General features: G+C 35.8%; 1 protein-coding gene across 2 annotated transcripts in view; it reads left to right on the top strand.

The window, feature by feature from the left end:
• Positions 1–10,809: 10,809 nt before the first annotated feature.
• LOC128733904 (deoxynucleoside kinase) overlaps positions 10,810–22,278 on the top strand; it is a 60,238-nt gene continuing 48,769 nt past the window's right edge. Inside the window, exons 1-2 of one of the 2 annotated variants that reach the window (XM_053827777.1) lie at positions 10,810–10,994; positions 13,424–13,487. Coding sequence is in view for 1 of the 2 variants with exons in the window: in XM_053827768.1 (XP_053683743.1) it covers positions 10,925–10,994 (70 nt within the window). In the remaining variant the exon portion in view is untranslated. The remainder of the gene's footprint in view (positions 10,995–13,423; positions 13,488–22,278) is intronic. The other variant, XM_053827768.1, reaches the window with a different exon arrangement.

The following is a 22,278-nucleotide window of genomic DNA, read 5'->3' as shown; positions in this document are numbered from 1 at the left end:
GATGCTTTCTCGCGATACTAAATACAATTGAATCGATGCGCTCGCCATAAAAAAGTTGAGGTTGGCATTACTCTGCCAGAAAAATAATGCCTACACGGAGAAAAATGTGGCTAGTTTAAAACAACCATAAATTTGGTTGAAGCCTAAACTAAATTTTTGATTACGTTAACATAGGAATTTGCTTGGGAATTTGTTTAAATTAAATTCACTAATCTATTTGAAAGAAATGACTTTTCCACATTATTTCAACTTTATTAATTCACATTGTTTCAAATTAAGTATCAGTTGATCCAAACTAAAAGTTTGCTTTTTCCAACCATAATCTTGTTTATTTCAACCAAAATTTAGGTTGCAAAATGCAGTTATTTTACCTGAATTCAAATTGAGGTGTTAGTTTGAATTAACCTAAACCATTGGTACAAATAAACTAAATGTATGCACGCAGAAAAATGGTGATAGTTTGAAACAACAATCCCCTGTTGTTGAGTTCAACTTGTATCATATTTTTGAATCAAAAAAATATTGTTTAAACTAAATTCGTACTTCTTTTACTTCTACTAGATCGTTTATAAACCCAAAAGTACTTATTTTTGATTCTACAATTTTTTCTTTGATAGAAACTAGCAATTTTTTGAAATAACAAACCTTATTGTTGAACTAAAAAGTCAAACAGTTAGAATCAAAAAATATCTGGGTTAGCCTTCAGTCAACAATATTTTTTGTTGAATTCATACAGAATTTTTTTGCATTTACAATTTTTTCTGCGTGTGGTTACGCAAATACCAACCTTAAAAATAGTTCAAAACAAAAATAAAAAATAAGAAAACTTATCCAATTTGATTCTACTATGTGTATTGTGCATTTACTTGATCGATGGATTCCGAGGGGAGTTCAGGTACTGTTTCAAACGTTCCAAAGGTAAAAAAAATGACTAAATTGGCAACACAGTTCGTAATGTTTTATCGCCATAACTGGCAACACAGGCTCATTGCGTTTCTGTCGCAACCTTAATCGTGACTTCGTGTTAATCATACAAAAGCATTAAACAAATTGTTTCCGAATACGAACGTTATTGCTTTGTTATTGTTTGTTTGGATAATGAAGGATAAACTACGTTTTATTCACTATGAAATTTCGGCAAACCGGCGTTGAAAATACAAATTCATTTCATGCTGAATTTCATTCCGTTTCTTCTGATAGAACGGTAATTCCTAGGTTTATTTACTTTGCTCGATTGGTTCCAATAATGAAACAGCGATGATGACACAATTTGACATTTTATCTGTCAAAAGCTAAAAACGACCCTTTTTACGACCGTTCAGAAACACGACTGTTTCAACCGTCGTGTCCAGTAAGGGAATGCGCGCACAATATTTTATTCAATGACAGATACGTATTTCGCCCAAGACTTGCAGGCTTCCTCAGCACTATGGGCCAGAAATTAAAATTTCGGGACAAAAATATTTGCGGTTAAACAGCATGTCTCAACTCAAGGTGGTCTTCGGGAATTTTTTGAATAAAAAATTGATGCATATTTTGAAGGGGTCGTCCAAAATTTAAGCGTTACTTAAACAACAATTTAAGTAATAACTTTTTGAGTAAACTTTTTTTTACCTTTTTGGTTCCAAAATATTAAATATAAACCGATTTCACGTAATTTTTCTGAAGATATGAAACTTCTACCTTTTACCCATTTTCAGCAATAGACCTTTGTTTATAAACGACCCCTCAAATCACATTTCTTCTTGCAACATGTTTATTTCAACAGACAGCTCAATGTGTTGTTCTAGAAAATATTTTGCACATAAAAGAGGAATATTTTTGCTGAAGACTGTTTTGCTTCATATGCATTAATTAATAAGATATAACTGGTTTTACGTTAAAAACCGTCTGATGAAAAATCCGAATATCTTAGCCATCTGCAAGTATCTGCAATTAGTTCCCAGTAAACTATTTAGTTTGTATATCTCGATTGCAACTGAGGTATACGAAATCATATCTGAACGAAAAAGTTATATTTCACGCAAGGGGTCGGTCACTCGGCACAGCCGTTTTTATGTTAGGCGACTTGAAACGAACCGAACTGTGCCGATGCTGTACAGAAAGTGCCGAACTACAAGATTTGTTAAATTCGTTAAAATCTGATAGATCTGGCAACCGTGCGAGATGATTTTGACAACTGGTAGTGCTCCCATATCATATGTAAAATTGAACCGGAGATGTGTAAAGCCGTATAAATGTTATTTTTATAAGGCTTTAGAGGTGTGCCGTTTTGATATCTCTGCGGTGCCGGGGCACTATGTGCTGAGTGTCCGACCCCTTGATTTCACGCCATATAAGAACATATATGTACCAAAGTGGAGGCGATATACGTGCGAAAATTTTGACAACTATTTGTAATTCTATTTTGCGTAGTTTTTATAACACGCAACTAAATATTACTGAATATATGATATAGATATAATCAAATATTGCAATTGTCTATCCTGCTTTATAATTCACAGTCATGAATTGTATATGAAGACACACACGACTGCAAAACAACTTATTGTTCACTTCGATTTGACATACTCTAATCATTATAAAACTCCAATATGAAATTGACATGAAAACGTTTTAATGTGAACTTTCTATTACGATTTTGTGTTATCTGGGTTTGCATACCCAGTAAACCATTTGGTTTGTATATCTCGATTGCAACTGAGATATACGAAATCATATCTGAACGAAAAAGTTATATTTCACGCCATATAAGAACACGACGTGTTCAACATTGCAAATATCAGTTTTTCGGACGAAGACATTCTTAATGCACTGAAGAAGTTAAAGTCCTCAACATCAGTAGGACCAGACGGAATCCCCTCGATTGTGTTAAAAAAATGTGCAACTGCCTTACACACTTAGTTTTTATTCAGATCTTCGGTAATTTATTTTGCGGATTTGATCAGCATATTTGGAAAAATGCTGAGCAATTCGGTAATTTTTCAAGGAATGCTGAGTATCGTCAATACTTGACATTTCTTAATACAGATCTTCATCAACCGGTGGCGAGTTCGTTAATATTTTTTGCTGTATTTTTTCGCAAAGCGATTCCATTTCGTAACTGTCAATAATTCAGCAATTGTTTAATGAACTATCAGTATTTATTACGGGATAGCCCGCAAAAGCTATGCTGAGATCAGAAAAAATTGCGGGAGTTGTCATCAAGCATTTGTTAGCTGTCAAAATGAAGCGCAGTCAAGAAAATACTTTATTGCGTGTTTAAAGTGTGTGGAAATTGTTCAAAATATGAACAATTATAATTCTTCTTAAGAGTTAAGTGGCGCATAGTAGAGCTTCGCTACGTTATTTAACCTTCTTTATATAAGGTATGCCAATTTATTATGTAATTTGTGTTTTAAATATATATCCCTGTATATCTCTCATTCAGTTAATATTGATTTAAATTGTAAATCTTCATTTCCCTTCCCTTCAAAATTTTGTCATCATAAAACAAAGCAGCAAATGCTACTTAGTGCTTCGGTGCAGACTTCGCAGGTAGCTGCAGAACTACAGGACGATTGCGGGGCTGGTGTTACAGATAGGTTAACTCGGAACAACCTCTTTTAGTCCAGATTCCAACATGCGGCGGCTGGCAGAGCCATATCTCGAGGCCAAGTTAGAACCATATCTGTGCATCATAGATCCTATATAATTAATTGTATTTATTTTTAAGATATGATTTCAATAAAAATATTTTTTTAATTTATTACGACAATTCAGTACACATTACCGAAGTATCAGCACTATAATTACGGCTTTCAGCAATAATTTTTGCTGAGAGATTTGTTAATTTATACTGAACAGTCCGCAATTTTTGACATTTCATAAAAATATTTTCATTGCCGAGTGTTCGTCAAGCAAATTAATTACCGAACTGACCACCGAACGTTCAGCAGTTCTAATTTCGTCAAAAAATTACGGTGTTCGGTAAAAAATTTTAAGTGTGTATACACACTTAAACGATTCGGTAAAATTTACCGAAATCTAAACAGCTGAACGTTCGGTAAAATTTTTTATTGCACCAAACATTACTAATGATCTGTAAACGTCGATTGGCACTATCGAAATTTTTACCGAACGTTCAGCTGTTTAGATTTCGGTAAAATTTTACCGAATTCGGTGCTTTTTGTTAAGTGTGTATGTGTTCCACTAAAGTTAATCTTCAATCAATCGCTATCTCAGGCGATATTCCCATCGCGCTGGAAAAAATCTATCATGTTCCCCATCTTTAAAAAAGGCGATAAACAAAACGTGGCAAACTATCGTGGAATTATATCCCTCTGCGCAGGTTCGAAGCTGCTTGAAATCTTAGTTGGTGGCATCATATTACGGGAGGGAAAATCCTACATTTCGACGGATCAACATGGTTTTTTCCCAGGCCGATCGACAACAACAAACTTAGCACAGTTTACTTCCCACTGCATTAAGGGTATGGAAGAAGGAGCCCAAGTCGACACCGTGTATACTGATATTAAGGCGGCATTTGATCGCGTTGATCACTCTATCTTATTGGCAAAAATTGAGCGCCTTGGGGTGTCGCCCAACATGGTAGAATGGTTCAAATCATACCTTGTTGGTCGAACTCTTTCTGTAAAAATAGGAAGTCATGAATCGCAATGTTTCACAAACTGCTCGGGCGTACCTCAAGGGAGTAACCTGGGGCCACTACTTTTTTCATTATTCTTCAACGACGTCTGCCAAGTTATACCTTCAGGCCGATTTCTTATCTATGCCGACGACCTCAAGCTCTTCCTTACCGTACGTTCGACATCAGATTGCATTGAACTACAGCAGCATTTGAATGATTTTCATGACTGGTGCTCCCGAAACCTCCTGGTATTGAGTGTATCTAAGTGCTCTGTGATCTCTTTTTCACGTAGGAAAAACTTAATTCTTTGGAATTATACTCTTTCTGAAGAGCAACTCAACAGAGTAACAGTAATAAAAGATCTTGGGGTACTATTGGACACACAAATGTCTTTTAGAAACCATTACTCGCACATTATAGCACAGGCGAACAGAAATTTGGGATTTATCGTAAGAATTGCCAAAGATTTTAATGATCCATACTGCTTACGAGCATTGTATTTCTGCCTTGTTCGTTCTGTATTGGAATCCTCAGCCATTATATGGAGCCCATACGCCGCTTCATGGTCAAACAGAATCGAAGCAGTTCAATCAAGGTTCCTGCGCTATGCTCTAAGACGTTTGCCTTGGCAGAACCCAGTGGAGTTACCACCATACATTGATCGTTGCCGCTTGCTCGACATGAATACGCTGGCCAGAAGAAGGGACATTTCCAGAGCAGTTTTTGTTGGAAAGCTGCTACTAGGGGAAATCGATTCGCCTTTCATCCTATCTAAAATAAATATTAACATTCCGCCTAGAAGCCTAAGAACATGGGACTTTCTAAGACTGCAATACCAGCGTACTCAATACGGCCAAAACGAACCCATAAGGGCGATGAGTGATGTTTTTAATAAATACTATGTTCACTTTGATTTTTGCATGTCCAGTGTTAGTTTTAAGACAAGACTACGAAGATTATTTTAATATGTATGACGCCTACTAGAAATTTGATTAGTTATTAAGAAGTGTATGATTTTTGTGTATTTGTATGTAAGTAGTGTAAAAACGAATTTGTAAATACTGAAATTGATCAAAAGATGAAAGGGTTTTTATGCCTCTTTGAGAATGGCGTATGTTAGACTATCTCAAAGGGGCTTTTCCCCATCCAATCCAAGTAAATTTCATGGAGGCTCAAGTGGCCAGATGGAAAATAACAAATAAACAACAAATATATGTACCAAAGTGGAGGCGATATACGTGCGAAAGCTTTGTCAATTAGTTGTAATTCTATTTTGCGTAGTTTTCATAACACGCAACTAAATACTCCTGAATATATGATTAAGATATAATCAAATATTGCAATCGCCTATACTGCTTTATAATTCACAGTCATGAATTGTATATGAAGGCACGCACGACTGCAAAACAACTTATTGTTCACTTAGATTTGACATACTCTAATCATTATACAATTCCAATGTGAAATTGACATGAAAACGATTTAATGTGAACTTTCTATTACGATTTTGTGTTATCTGGGTACCAATTTGTAGGGAATTATTAAAGCTATCTGCCCAAATGTGTATTTCAGAGAATACCTGAGAATATCATAGCTGGGAATACCTGGGAATAGTGCGGATTTTTTTTTCATACATTTTATAACTTAATAAATATGCGTCCTAGCGTCAAACAGTCTTCACAGAAAATATGTATTTTAACATACTAAATAACTTTGTAGAACACTTGAAAGCAATAAAATAATCGTGTGCAAAGTTATTGAGTGCAATTGAGTTTTAAGCGCTCTTTTTTAACACATCATTATATTTCGTAACCGGTAAGAGATAGATAGTAACTTAATTCAGCAAAGTTGCTTATTTTAGTATTTTCTGAAATTTTGGAGAAAAAAACTTTTTTTTTTTAAATTAATTAAGAAAACAAAAGTTTGTATCACCCTACCCAGATAACACAAAATCGTAATAGAAAGTTCACATTAAATCGTTTTCATGTCAATTTCATATCGGAGTTGTATAATGATTAGAGTATGTCAAATCGAAGTGAACAATAAGTTGTTTTACAGTCGTGCGTGTCTTCATATACAATTCATGACTGTGAATTATAAAGCAGGATAGACAATTGCAATATTTGATTATATCTATATCATATATTCAGGAGTATTTAGTTGCGTGTTATAAAAACTGCGCAAAACAGAATTACAAATAGTTGTCAAAATTTTCGCACGTATATCGCCTCCACTTTGGTACATATATGCTTTTATATGGCGTGAAATATAACTTTTTCGTTCAGATATGATTTCGTATACCTCAGTTGCAATCGAGATATACAAACCAAATGGTTTACTGGGTAATAGATGAATTCATGGTCACCCTAATAGTGCAGAAAGATGCGCTATATTTTATTATTTTACTTCTCCGAAGACACCACCCTTGAACAAATACACATTTTTCATCAAACGGTTTTTAGCCTAAAAACAGTTATATCTTATTAATTAATGCAGAAAAAGCAAAGCAGTCTTCAGCAAAAATATTCCTCTTTTATGTGCAAAATGTTTTCTAGAACATCACATAGAGCTGTCTGTTGAAATAAACATGTTACAAGAAGAAATGTGATTTGAGGGGTCGTTTATAAACAAAGGTCTATTGCTGTAAATGGGTAAAAGATAGAAGTTTGGTATCTTCAGAAAAAATACTTAAAATTGGTTTATATTTAATATTTTGAAACCAAAAAGGTGAAAAAAGATTTACTCAAAAAGTTATTACTTAAATTGTTGTTAAAGTAACTCGTAAATATTGGACGCCCCTTCAAAAGATGCATCATTTTTTCATTCAAAAACCCAGTAAACCATTTGGTTTGTATATCTCGATTGCAACTGAGGTATACGAAATCATATCTGAACGAAAAAGTTATATTTCACGCCATATAAAAGCATATATGTACCAAAGTGGAGGCGATATACGTGCGAAAATTTTGACAACTATTTGTAATTCTGTTTTGCGCAGTTTTTATAACACGCAACTTAATACTCCTGAATATATGATATAGATATAATCAAATATTGCAATTGTCTATCCTGCTTTATAATTCACAGTCATGAATTGTATATGAAGACACGCACGACTGTAAAACAACTTATTGTTCACTTCGATTTGACATACTCTAATCATTATACAACTCCGATATGAAATTGACATGAAAACGATTTAATGTGAACTTTCTATTACGATTTTGTGTTATCTGGGAAGTTGCCGAAGACCACATTGCGCTGAGACACGTCGTTTAACCGCAAATATATTTGTCCCGAAATTTTAATTTCTGGCCCATAGTGCTCAGTGTCTGTTTTCGAGTTCGAAAACAGACACTGAGGAAGCCTGCAAGTCGCAGGCGAAATACGTATCTGTCATTGAATAAAATACACATAGTACAACAAAGTTTCGTCAATTGGTGGTTCGTTAATTGGGCGGTTCGTTAATTGGGCGTTCGCTAATTGGGCTATGTGACAACTTGAATGTCAAAATTGTATGGAATATTCGAGTTTAGGATTTTCTAACAACTGTCAGTCGGCCCAATTAGTGAATCAGCTGGAGTGCAGTCGTGGCCCAATTAACGAATTCAGGCTGTAGAATTAAATTGGATAAATTTTCTTATTTTTTATTTTTAGGTTTCGTATTCTACTAAGACACTCCAAAAACTTAAGTTCAAAACAAACTTGTTCTTAGTTTGCGTTTACAAATGGAAGCCGAGACAAGAGTCCCAGTAAACCATTTGGTTTGTATATCTCGATTGCAACTGAGGTATACGAAATCATATCTGAACGAAAAAGTTATATTTCACGCCATATAAGAACATATATGTACCAAAGTGGAGGTGATATACGTGCGAAAATTTTGACAACTATTTGTAATTCTATTTTGCGCAGTTTTTATAACACGCAACTAAATGCTCCTGAATATATGATTAAGATATAATCAAATATTGCAATTGTCTATCCTGCTTTATAATTCACAGTCATGAATTGTATATTGTTGCCACCGGCAAATAGGAAAAGTCACCGTTCTGTCAGCTAAATGGTTTATTTCATAACGAGCTTTCCCGCTTACGAAAAAGTCGGATGCCTGGCAGAAATCGAACAGAATCAATATGGCGCCGGCTGAATTTGACATTCAGAACCGGTTCATCTTCTTCGTTTTTCGCTCTATTCTCTTTATGTCATGACAAGTGACAAAAGATGACACGCGCTGCTCGTTGCAGTTTCCGATTCTAGGTAAGAAAATTACAAATTTATATTTGCAAACCTTCAGTTTTCGTTCGTATAGCCACACAAAACAAATCAAACAATCTGCATCTATAACGAATCATAAAAATGTTTGTTTTGTTTAGTGTGCTACATTTATAACCAGACTTTTTTTCAGAAAATTGTTTCCTGTACCGGTGTTCTTTTGTGCGCCATTTATGTGCTTTATGTGTGTGTGCTTATAATAATGTAAATAAAAAACTAGAAAAATAAATATAAATTTGGTTTAACGTAATTTGTATGATGACATTCTATCTTTAGTAATGAAAAATAATACAAAAAAGGAAAATCAGCCGAACCGGTTCCTGCACCGGTTCTGTTCGATATGACTGGCAGAAATCGAACAGAACTCGGGCAGAAAAATCAAAACAAAACCGTTAGGCGAAATTTCTGCCCGAAACGGTTGTTGCATTTCTGCTAGTTTTCACGGGTGACGGCGGCCAGAAATCCGGCAGAATGTCTGGCAGAAAAAGTTTTTCGCTGCCAGTTTTTTGTTCGATTTCTGCCGGGCGCGCCTAAGCGGGTTAAAGCTGTAAATTTATATCTACAGCAAAGTTTCGTTAATTGGTGGTTCGTTAATTGGGCGGTTCGATAATTGGGCGTTCGCTAATTGGGCTATGTGACAACTTGAATGTCAAAATTGTATGGAATTTTCGAGTTTAGAATTTTCTAACAACTGTCAGTCGGCCCGGGATACAGATTCCCGCTTAGGCGCGCCCGGCAGAAATCGAACAAAAAACTGGCAGCGAAAAACTTTTTCTGCCAGACATTCTGCCGGATTTCTGGCCGCCGTCACCCGTGAAAACTAGCAGAAATGCAACAACCGTTTCGGGCAGAAATTTCGCCTAACGGTTTTGTTTTGATTTTTCTGCCCGAGTTCTGTTCGATTTCTGCCAGTCATATCGAACAGAACCGGTGCAGGAACCGGTTCGGCTGATTTTCCTTTTTTGTATTATTTTTCATTACTAAAGATAGAATGTCATCATACAAATTACGTTAAACCAAATTTATATTTATTTTTCTAGTTTTTTATTTACATTATTATAAGCACACACACATAAAGCACATAAATGGCGCACAAAAGAACACCGGTACAGGAAACAATTTTCTGAAAAAAAGTCTGGTTATAAATGTAGCACACTAAACAAAACAAACATTTTTATGATTCGTTATAGATGCAGATTGTTTGATTTGTTTTGTGTGGCTATACGAACGAAAACTGAAGGTTTGCAAATATAAATTTGTAATTTTCTTACCTAGAATCGGAAACTGCAACGAGCAGCGCGTGTCATCTTTTGTCACTTGTCATGACATAAAGAGAATAGAGCGAAAAACGAAGAAGATGAACCGGTTCTGAATGTCAAATTCAGCCGGCGCCATATTGATTCTGTTCGATTTCTGCCAGGCATCCGACTTTTTCGTAAGCGGGTTGGCGACAATGTCAAAATTGGAATGATAATTATCTGTCAGTGTCATTCCAATCGAGCCAAGCCCATGGCAGACAACCATGTTCTCGCCGCCAACATCTCGTGTGTGCGAAAATGAGATAGCAATTCAGCACTGAGTTTCACTCAACTGCCAGCAGTCTGATTTGGGCCCGCTGTCAAATTTTGAGCCCCGGACATGCTGTCGCTGACGTTTACTGCAGCTCGATATAGACATGTCGATGGGGTGAATCGAGCAGACGACCTATCCAACGCGTATGCAGGAAAGAGAAAGAAAAACTTAGGAAAAACCGCATTGCATATACATTTGGATGACTTGTCGCCACTCTGTATATAGTCACTCTAATAACGATATTTGCGATCTAATCGAATATCGATTACGCTGTCGTGTCGACATTTATCGATAACTTTCCCAATAACGCCTTTATTTTGTTGACATTGTTCCTGAAGAAACTTGTAATACATTATACGGGTTGAATTATGTGCTTGGAATCTCAAGATACTTCATTATATTTTGTCACAGTAATCAATATGTAACCAGTTTCTTGTTTGTGCAGTAATGAAACATTTGAAGTATTTCTATTCACCATCGTTAGTTACAATTTTCAGAATGCGGATATTGTTTCAACGTAAGTATTGCGGCGCTTATGATAAATCCTGCTGCAGCGGTGGTAACGCGCTCAGGAGATAACCGCGATACAATAGGGTGTGTGCAGAGTGCATATGTATTGGAGATCTGTTAGGCAGGCAAAAGTGACAGCTCCATATAAAACACGGGCTGGGAAGAGCAAAATTTTTTAAATGATTTATTTTCTTTATTTAAAACAGAAATTACAAATTGCTTCATACTTATGGCAAGGTAATACATCTGTTTACTAAATAAAAAAATTATTTTCAACAAATAAGCTAAGACGCGGTAGCAATGATCAAAAATGTAACTATGACCTATGTTAGCGGGATAAAACTAAAGTCAGCATATATTTCAGGGAACATTAGTCGGTTATTTTGACTATTAGTTGCTTTAAAATGATGAATAATTTTAGACAAAATGATAATTTTATCCAGTACGTTTTTGCTGCATCGAATAGGAAAATATGCAATGTGCATATTGCATGTGTGTGTAGCAAAAGCCCTATACAACCGCAAAATTAAAATTTAGGTTTTCTGGTTCGATAAAATATCAGTTTTGTAGCGTGTTTATGGCTGAAAATAATTGATTTGGTAAATTTTTATATTGCCCCTTTCATGACTATTTAGACTATATACTGTGATAATCATTTAATGCAACATACCGCATTTTGCACTGTTAATCTGACACTAGAGAGGCTTTTAGTTTAATCAATTTATGAGTTTGACTTCTTTTTCCTTCTTCCCCTTCTTTTTCACTTCATTTTCTTTGAACGAAATCGTGTGCGAGATTCGACCACAGATTCGACTGTGATAATCACGATAATCATGTAAATCGGGGTACAGTATCCCCCCGCTAATCCGACACCCAATAATCCGACGACTCAATAGTCCAGATCTCGCTAATCCGGAAAATTCCGAATTAAAAAGTATTGTACTTAACTTCTTTCAATCGAATACTACCTTCGTTTGGCGTCTCCGTTAGAGTCAGAATGGTACTCTTTCTAACTAAATGAAAATGATACATGATACATGCTTCTAACTAAGTTAACTTTTGCCATGGCCATAATATTTTCATAGCTATTCTCAATAGACTGATGTGCTTGCGCTTATTTCGACACTAACTAAGAGTTTCAAAATATTTTGTTGGCGAAATTGAGCATTACTGAGTATTAAACATAGTTATTGTGTATTTACGACAAATATTTTATAAAATTTCTGGAGTTGTTTACGTATGGATGTAAACAAAACCACATTTCAAATTCACACTGACGTCAGTTTGATTGTCGGATTATCGAGTCAAAATTCGCTAATCCGGCTATAAATTTGTCGGATTAGCGGGGCGGTACTGTAGTCTAAATAGGGGCAAATGTCGCAATATACCAAGTTACTATAATAAATCAGGCTTAGGCTTATACCGTTTTTGTTTTTGCTTAGGTCCAATCTAGGTTCGCTCTAGTTCCAATCGAACGGCTGGTTTTTCACTCAGGTTGAACTTAGTTTTGCTCTGGGTTGCACTTTTTAGACGACGGGTTCGCACTGAGATTTTTCACAGTTTGAACCTCGCAATAAACAATGCACTGACAACCCGAAAACGTTTGTTTATGCTCGTGAAAATGTTTGTTTATTCAGTGGTTAAGTTGGAACTAACCCAGGTTAAAATACAAAAACGGTATTAGTTTCGTAGTCGCGAATAGGTACCAAACTGTTAATTTTGACAGCAACCAAAACATTTGCTGGGAATTTCCCACCCCATCGACATCTCTATCCAGCTTTTTACGAGCCATAATGGCGGTGGTGTTCGTAATATTTGAACAGCATTTTTGACATTTCCTCAATACAACGCACGTTTTCTTTCCGTACATTCCTTTAGTTTTACCGTGAACGCGCGGAAAGAAAACGTGCGATGTATTGGGGAAATGTCAAAAATGCTGTTCAAATATTACGAACACGTCCGCCATTATGGCTCGTAAAAAGCTGGATATCGAGCTGCAGTAAACGTCAGCGACAGCATGTCCGGGGCTCAAAATTTGACAGCGGGCCCAAATCAGACTGCTGGCAGTTGAGTGAAACGCAGTGCTGAATTGCTATCTCATTTTCGCACACACGAGATGTTGGCGGCGAGAACATGGTTGTCTGCCATGGGCTTGGAATTTCCGGAATTACCCTTAGTTGCTCTCTTCACTCCTACATGAGAAAGAGATAGCAACACATTCAGCATAACGAACATCTATTTTCATTCCGCTTTCACAGTATAATCAATATATATATATATATATATATACAGTAATGACCCGATTTTGTCACCCCCATGATGAATTTAGGGGTGACAAAAACGGGACAGTGACAAAATCGGGTATTTTTTCAATTTTATATTTTTTTGCAGATAACTTAGAACGAACTACATATATTTCATTCTGATCACTTTTAGGACCTTTCGCACTTCCTTCTATCTCTCTGTGGACATTTGTCACCTGTGCTGTGAGGTCCCACAGGTATGAAAACACGCGTTTATTAATTGCGCCGAAATGGTTGATTATACTGGTTTACTATGTTCAGAGAAATGTCACAGCGTAAAAAGCTCTTTCTTATGGTATGAACGATTCTTTGATTAACCCCCCTAAAAGTAAGATAGAAAATTTATTTTTCAAGCAGTAAGAGGTAGAGCAAAACAATGTTCTACAAAATTTTTGAGAAGATTATTATAAAGAACTTTGCCAAAGAAAGTGACCTTCTAGCTATTATAGTTGTGGAGATAAGAATCAATTTTTGTGGAAACTCCACGAAAATCAACACAGTTCTTTTCACAGTGTTTTAACACATTTGACATGTTTGAAAATGATTTTCAAACTAAGCTTTTGATAAATCAAAAGCGTGACAAAACCGGGTAAAAAACGTGACAAAATCGGGTCAAAAACGTGACAAAATCGGGGGTGACAAAATCGGGGAGTGACAAAATCGGGGAGTGACAAAATCGGGTTACCACTATATATATATATATATATATATATATATATATATATATATATATATATATATATATATATATATATATATATATATATCCAGTTTTTTACGAGCCATAATGGCGGACGTGTTCGTAATATTTGAGCAGCATTTTTGACATTTCCCTAATACATCGCACGTTTTCTTTCCGTGCGTTCACGGTAGAACTAAAGGAATGCACGGAAAGAAAACGTGCGATGTATTAGGGAATTGTCAAAAGTGCTGTTCAAATATTACGAACACGTCCGCCATTATGGCTCGCAAAAAGCTGGATATATATATATATATATATATATATATATATATATATATATATATATATATATATATATATCACATCCCTGGCACGAACGTCATTCTCATACATTTTTCATGAAGCCGTTTGAGCCAGGCTTGCTGGCTCGATTTTGACAGCATCTGTAAGAATTACGCAATCATAGGGTTTTATGGTTCAGAAAATATGTTGCATGTAGGATGTAGATAATGAACGATGTTCGTTTTTTTTGTTATCGGCAACATAGGATAGAAAAAATTCTGACTTTTGATAGTCTTATTTTTTACGATAAACAAAAAAAGGGAAACAACACGCTGCTTTCGTCATACTGCGCAGCATTAAATACATGCGTTATCTCGTTTAAATTTTGTTTCAAAATTTGTTATTTACCTCTATTACCACCACTATCGGAGGCGGCTTCAGCTGACAACTGTCGTGACAGGGATCTGATATATATAGAATGCCAGTGTCGCTGCAGTGCGCGCACCCCATCGACATCTCTATAACGAGCTGCAGTGAACGTCAGCGACAGCATGTCCTGGGCAAAAAATTTGACAGCGGGCCCAAATCGGACTGCTGGCAGTTGAGTGAAACGCAGTACTGACATTCTATCTCATTTTCGCACACACGAGATGTTGGCAGCGAAAACATGGTTGCCTGCCGATGGGGTGAGTGCGCGTGGTAAACATCATACATATTCAGATAATGTATTTACATTATACAGCAAAGTTTCGTTAATTGGTGGTTCGTTAATTGGGCGGTTCGTTAATTGGGCGTACGCTAATTGGGCTATGTGACAACTTGAATGTCAAAATTGTATGGAATTTTCGAGTTTAGAATTTTCTAACAACTGTCAGTCGGCCCAATTAGCGAATCAGCTGGAGTGCAGTCGTGGCCCAATTAACGAATTCAGGCTGTATATGCATATGTATGTGTGCCTGAGGTTCATCAAAAGGGGAATCTCATTTTCAAACTTTGACAACCAGTTTGAAATTTCGAATATGGCTAGGGTTGCCAAGTGGCCGGTTTTTGGCCGGCCCGACCGGTTTTTCACTTGCAAAGCCGGGGGCCGGTCAATCCAGCAAAAAGGCCGGTTTTCCGTCGTATGAAGCCGGATTTGTACTTTTTGCCTGGTTTGTTAAATTTTCTGATAAATTTATTACCAATCCTGAACAGTGGATCATTGAAGATAGCTAGTTTTGCAGTGATAATATTGTCAATTGCAAGGAAAATTGTACCATCCAAAGTGCGATATCGCTTATAAATGAGCTATTTTAGCTTAAATCGTTTCGGTCTCTTCGGCGCACTTATTGTTTGGAAGATAACGAAAAAGTGCGCCGAAGATACCGAAACGATTTAAGCTAAAATAGCACTTTTATGAGCGATATCGCACTTTGGATGGTACAATTTTCCTTGTAATTGACAATACCTTGCTTCTGGTGGTAATATACATTAAATAGTCCACTAGCGCCAGAAGCAAGTAGTTGTCACTCAAAAACTAGCTATCTTCAATAATTTACACGGGAAACTGTCTAACGCATATTATACATTACAGACAAATCCTTTAATATGCTGCCACCCCCCCCCCTCGCATTTTTTGAAGGCAGGACCGACAGGCCGGTTTTTGTAATTTTCAGACTTGGCAACCCTAAATATGGCTGCCACCCAGTAAACCATTTGGTTTGTATATCTCGATTGCAACTGAGATATACGAAATCATATCTGAACGAAAAAGTTATATTTCACGCCATATAAGAACATATACACTGTGGTGCAAAATTGCTCGGACACAGACATGATTTTATTAAAATAATTAATAAAACGCAGTTGTTAACTTTTTCCAACAGTTTAACAGGTCGTATTTATTTATTTGCATCAGAGCTCAACAAATTAGCTTTAAAAGCGGCAACAATTTTTTAACAAACAATAAAAAAATAAGCGAACAATGAATAGATTAAATTCAGTGTGCAAAATTGATCGGACAACAAATAGAAATTATATTTTTTCAATCGGGAACTCCAAAATTTGTCCTGTTTAGTAATGTGTATGTCCTCCTTTGTATTTAATTACTTCCGCCAGGCGTCTAGGCATTGAATCGACCAACTTTTGCGTAGTTTCTGAACCTATAGTATTCCATACAGCTTCAATTTCCGCCATAAGTTGTTTTCTGTTAGAAACATGTTTTTTCTGGACTTCTCGACCAATTTCATCCCACAGATGTTCAATGGGGTTAAGATCCGGGTTTTGTGGGAGGTGATCCAGTACATTAATTTTTTTTCCGGCCAGATATTCTGTGACAAGCTTCGATTTATGCTTGGGGTCATTGTCGTGCATGAACACAAAGTTACTACCCAGTCGATATTTTTTTGTAGACTTAGTGATATCCAGCTTTTTACGAACCATAATGGCGGACGTGTTCGTAATATTTGAACAGCATTTTTGACATTTCCCTAATACATCGCACGTTTTCTTTCCGTACATTCCTTTAGTTTTACCGTGAACACGCGGAAAGAAAACGTATGACGTATTAGGGAAATGTCAAAAATGCTGTTCAAATATTACGAACACGTCCGCCATTATGGCTCGTAAAAAGCTGGATTGCGTTCTAGAATGTCCCTGTAGTCCTCCTTAAACATTGTGCCTTCAATGAATTCCATGGTGGCCACACCAGCATAGAACATGCCGCCCCACACCATGACTGACCCACCACCATGTTTCACAGTTCTACGATTATTTCTTCTTTGCAAAGCAGTACCGTTAGTTCTCCAAACTCTAACTCGACCATCTGAAGCCCTGACATTAAATTTACTTTCATCTGTCCACAAAACTCTTTTCCAAAACGATATTGGCATTTTGACGTACTTTTTGGCATACGCCAAGCGTTTGAGTCTGTTCTGCTCACTTATGAATGGCTTTTTCCTTGGTGTTCGGCTCAAGATTCCTACCTCGTTTAATGCTCTGCTGATAGTATATCGACTTACCGGTTTTCCAACGATGCCTTCCATTTGTGCAGCCAACTTGCAGCCACTAAGGAACGGATCTTTTTTCGCTTCTCGTGCCAAATACCTTTTGTCTTCTATTGATAAAATCGGTTTTCGACCACTGCGTCGACGATTTTCGATGCTTCCGGTAATCTTTTGCCGAGAAATGATATCCGATACCGTTGATTTCGGAATATTAAGAGGTTCCGAAATTTTACGGATAGTTTCACCACGTTTGTGAAGTAAAATAACGTTACTTCGTTGAATTAGCGATGATTCTTTTCTGAGAGCCATTATGACTTTTCAATGTCAGATACAATTACGAATAAGTCAACTGTAACAGTATTAGTGAATTCCAAATTCGTTTTTGATCTGAGTCTTGCACTTAAACTGATAAACAAAACGTTTCCCGTACAGTAACGGCTGTGTTTGTAATGTTTGCACTAGTTGTCCGATTACTTTCGCACATGGTTTCTGAAGTAATTGTTTAATAATTATTTTTTGAAGGGAATTTATGATTAAGGATATGATTGAAATAGATATGTATGAGTTTTCAAAAAATATTACATGGATACAAAACTCAATTATTCGAGTGTAATGAACGAGTTTTCCAAAAACTTCGATGTGTCCGATCAATTTTGCACCACAGTGTATGTACCAAAGTGGAGGCGATATACGTGCGAAAGCTTTGTCAATTATTTGTAATTCTATTTTGCGTAGTTTTTATAACACGCAACTAAATACTCCTGAATATATGATTAAGATATAATCAAATATTGCAATCGCCTATCCTGCTTTATAATTCACAGTCATGAATTGTATATGAAGGCACGCACGACTGCAAAACAACTTATTGTTCACTTAGATTTGACATACTCTAATCATTATACAATTCCAATGTGAAATTGACATGAAAACGATTTAATGTGAACTTTCTATTACGATTTTGTGTTATCTGGGCAAGTAATGTGATTGTAAACTTCGCTTGCTGCAAATTTCTGAAAAAAGGCGCAGTTTTGGGATTCAATTCATCCGGATGAAAAGAAAATTAGCGTTTAAAAACCTTAAAAACATTTCACTGGCATGAAAACACAGCGATGCGCGCACTGATGACAGCACCAACCAGCGCCACTATGGGCCAGACATTGAAATTTCGGGACAAAAATATTTGCGGTTAAACGGCGTGTCTCAGCTCAATGTAGTCTTCGGCAACTTTTTGAATGAAAAAATGATGCATCTTCATGCATCTTTTGAAGGAGTCGTCCAATATTTACGTGTTACTTTAACAACAATTTATGTAATAAATTTTTGAGTAAATTTTTTTTCACCTTTTTGGTTTCAGGATATTAAAGATAAAGCAATTTCAAGTATTTTTTCTGAAGACATCAAACTTCTACCTTTTACCTATTTTCAGCAATAGACCTTTGTTTTTAAACGACCCCTCCAATCGCATTTCTTCTTGTAACATGTTTATTTCAACAGACAGCTCAATGTGATGTTCTAGACAACATTTTGCACATTAAAGAGGAATATTTTTGCTGGAGACTGTTTCGTTTTACCTTTGTTATACTATATAAAACCTGATTTAATCCACCTAGTGGTGAAAGGAACCTTTGTTATACGGTCTTATTTGCTATTTGAGATAGAAATCGACACGTTTGGTTTACATGAAATTTTTGGAAATTGAATAAGCTTACAAAATTTGAACCAAATAGAAGCACTTATAAATTTTGATAGTTCCTTTTCTCATGAAATTGCTGTGTAAGTTGTTATTAATGAGGGTAAGTGTAAGTAAAAGTAAGTTGTAAGATGAAATATTATTCTTTAACATATACATTGCGTAATAAAGGACTAGTTTATAGGTTTTTGAACTATGCATAATTTCCTGTATTGCCATTTTATTTGATTCACAACAATAAAGGTTTCTCGAATAAATTTCATCAATTTTTATTAACCTGCGGCTACTCACGTTGTTGTATTTTGTACACCATGTGTAGGTTTTTGAATGCCATATTGTTATATAGTTACAAATCGTATATTACGTATATACTAACGTATATTCTTCAATAAACTTGTTATGAGCAAAATGTCAGAATTATTCAATGCATTATTACTTTAAATTGTTAGGAAAATAGATTAGCATAAACCGACATCACAGAAACGAAGCAAGTAGCATGTGAGGTGTACCGCAATTGGCCCCAACTGGAATTTTCTTTCGTTTCTTCATATGGAAAAATGGTGTCTATGTGCCGCAAAACTACCAGCAAATGTAAAATGCTTAAAATGTATCCGTCTGTTAGTAGTCGAGTAATTCGAGGTCAAAATCAGGGTATTTTTTATAATCAAAGTTCTACAGTTCGTAAACAAGGAAACATAGAGGTATACTATGTTCAGCAAAGTTGTGTATTTTTATTATTTATACAACTTTGTAATACATGAAAAAGTCATACAACAATTACAAAAAGAGCTAAAATAGAAAAACTGATTTTTCAAATTCATATACAATAAATAAGATCTCTTCGTTGAAGAGATAGAAGGTTACTGTCTTCAGCAAAATTTCTTGTAATAATATGCTCTAAAACTTTGCAGAACACATCAATGTGTTATATTGAAACTGAAGGAAAATAATTTTTTTATTTCACTTTTAGGGGGATTAATCAAAATCCAAATTCTACCAGACGATAGAGCTTTCAATTTCAAGAAACTCTTCCAAAGGTTCGATAAACTTAAAACCAAGTTTTCCTAGTCAAAACTCTAGTGCGCACGTTTTCTTTGGTTTTGGGCTATTGTGCGCGCGAGTAACTGTATTATAAAAGTTGGCGCGAGTGTTCGAGGGTTAATATCTTTTGACCGGTAAAACCAATTCTTATGAAATTTTGCATATATATTCGTAGTGTGAAAACCTCTCGTTTGATATTAAAATAATTGAAATTAGGTTATTTTTCTTGGTTAAAATCATTATAAATTATTGTTAATTTTGGTGTGGTGCATTGAATTACTCATAACTTTCAAATTAAACATCCAATCAAAAAACCATTCAATAGTGATCTATCCGGCTATATTACCTGCCAAATGAAACTAATAGCACGTAAATCGGTTTGGCCATCTCTGAGAAACAGGCGATCATTTGAACCTTGTCAAAACTGTTTTTTTAAGCATAACTTTTAAACCAGTTGTTTGTTTTCAATAAAAATTGGTGTGAAGTTTAGCAATAGCAAGAGCTTTTATTTGGTACTAAGATCGATGAAATCGGGTATATGGTTCCGGAGAAAATCGTGTCACGTAATTTTCACATTTTTGCTTATAACTTTTAAACTAAAAGTCAGACCTCGAAACCATTTAATAGTGATATACTAGGTAAAAATACCTTTCAAATACAAGTTATATCAGACGAATCGGCTCAGCCATCTCCGAGAAATAGGCGATTGAAAATTGAAGCGCACACACATACACACATACACACACACACACACACACACACAGACACTGCTCATTCGTCGAACCTGATCGATTGGTATATGTGACACGGCCCTCCGGGCCTCAGATCGACTTCGTGTTTTTCGACCAATTCCTAAACCTTTGTTATATTGTATAACAAAGGTAACAAAGGTTTAGAAATTGGTCGAAAAACACGAAATTGATCCGAGGCCCGTAGGGCCGAATCACATATACCAATCGATAGAGCTCGACGAACTGAGCAATGCCTGTGTGTGTGTGTATGTGTGTTTGTGCAGCTCATTTTCTATCGCCTGTTTCTCGAAGATGGCTGAACCGATTTGATCGCTTTTACTTTTGTTTGTAAGGTATTATTGTCTAGTATATCACTATTGAATTGCTTTGCGGTCCGACGTTTCGTTTAAAAGTTATAAGCAAAAATGTGAAAACTACGTGACACGCGTTTCTCCTGAACTACGCAACCAATTTTAACGATCTTAGTACCAAACGAAAGCTCTTGCTGTTACTAAACTTTTTACCAAGTTTTATTGAAAACGGACAAGCAGTTTAAAAGTTAGCCTTAAAAAACCATTTTTGATAAGGTTCAAATGATCGCCTGTTTCTCAGAGATGGCCAAGCCGATTTATGCGCTATTAGTTTTATTTGGCAGGTAATATAGCCGGATAGATCACTATTGAATGGTTTTTGGATTGGACGTTTAATTTGAAAGTTATGAGCAATCGTATACACCACACCAAAATTAACAATAATTTATAATGATTTTAACCAAGATAATTTACCTAATTTCAATTATTTTAATATCAAACGAGAGGTTTTGACACTACGAATATATATGCAAAATTTCATAAGAATTGGTTTTACCGGTCAAAAGATATCAATCCTCGAACGCTCGCGCCAACTTTTGCAACACAGTTACTCGCGCGCACAATAACCCAAAACCAAAGAAAACGTGCGCACTAGAGTTTTGACTAGGAAAACTTGTTTTTAAGTTTATCGAACCTTTGGAAGAGTTTCTTGAAATTGAATGCTCTATCATCTGGTGCAATTTAAATTTGGATTAATCCCCTTAAAAGTGAAAAAAAAATTTTTTCAGTTTCAATATAACACATTGATATGTTCTGCAAAGTTTTAGAGCCTATTATTAGAAGAAATTTTGCTGAAGACCCAGGTAACCAATAAGCATTTCCAATGCAATTTAAAAGCAAACTAATAAGCATTTAAGTTGCCTTAAATGCTACTTAAATGCTATTTTGGCAAAATATGCGGCTACTTTACTGCTAGCCCTCTTATAGTGCTGACAATGCTTATTTGCAGCTAGTAACCAACAAGAAGAATTTAAATAGAATTGTGGATGCCAATTTATAACAGTTATGCAGTCAAAAAGCTGTTAAACAACAACCTGCAGTATAAAACGCCAGGGATGCTAATAAACGACTGATTTACTGCTTATTTTATAGTTTACTAGCTGACCCGACAAACTTCGTATTGCCACAAATTAACCTGTGTTGTACATAAATCATGAATCTCGGATGATCTTTGTCACAATCTCGAGTTTTGCAAGCTCCCCAG

Source organism: Sabethes cyaneus, chromosome 1 (genome assembly GCF_943734655.1).
Source record: "Sabethes cyaneus chromosome 1, idSabCyanKW18_F2, whole genome shotgun sequence".
NCBI classification, from domain to species: domain Eukaryota; kingdom Metazoa; phylum Arthropoda; class Insecta; order Diptera; family Culicidae; genus Sabethes; species Sabethes cyaneus.
This window is presented reverse-complemented; position numbering and strand designations above follow the sequence as displayed.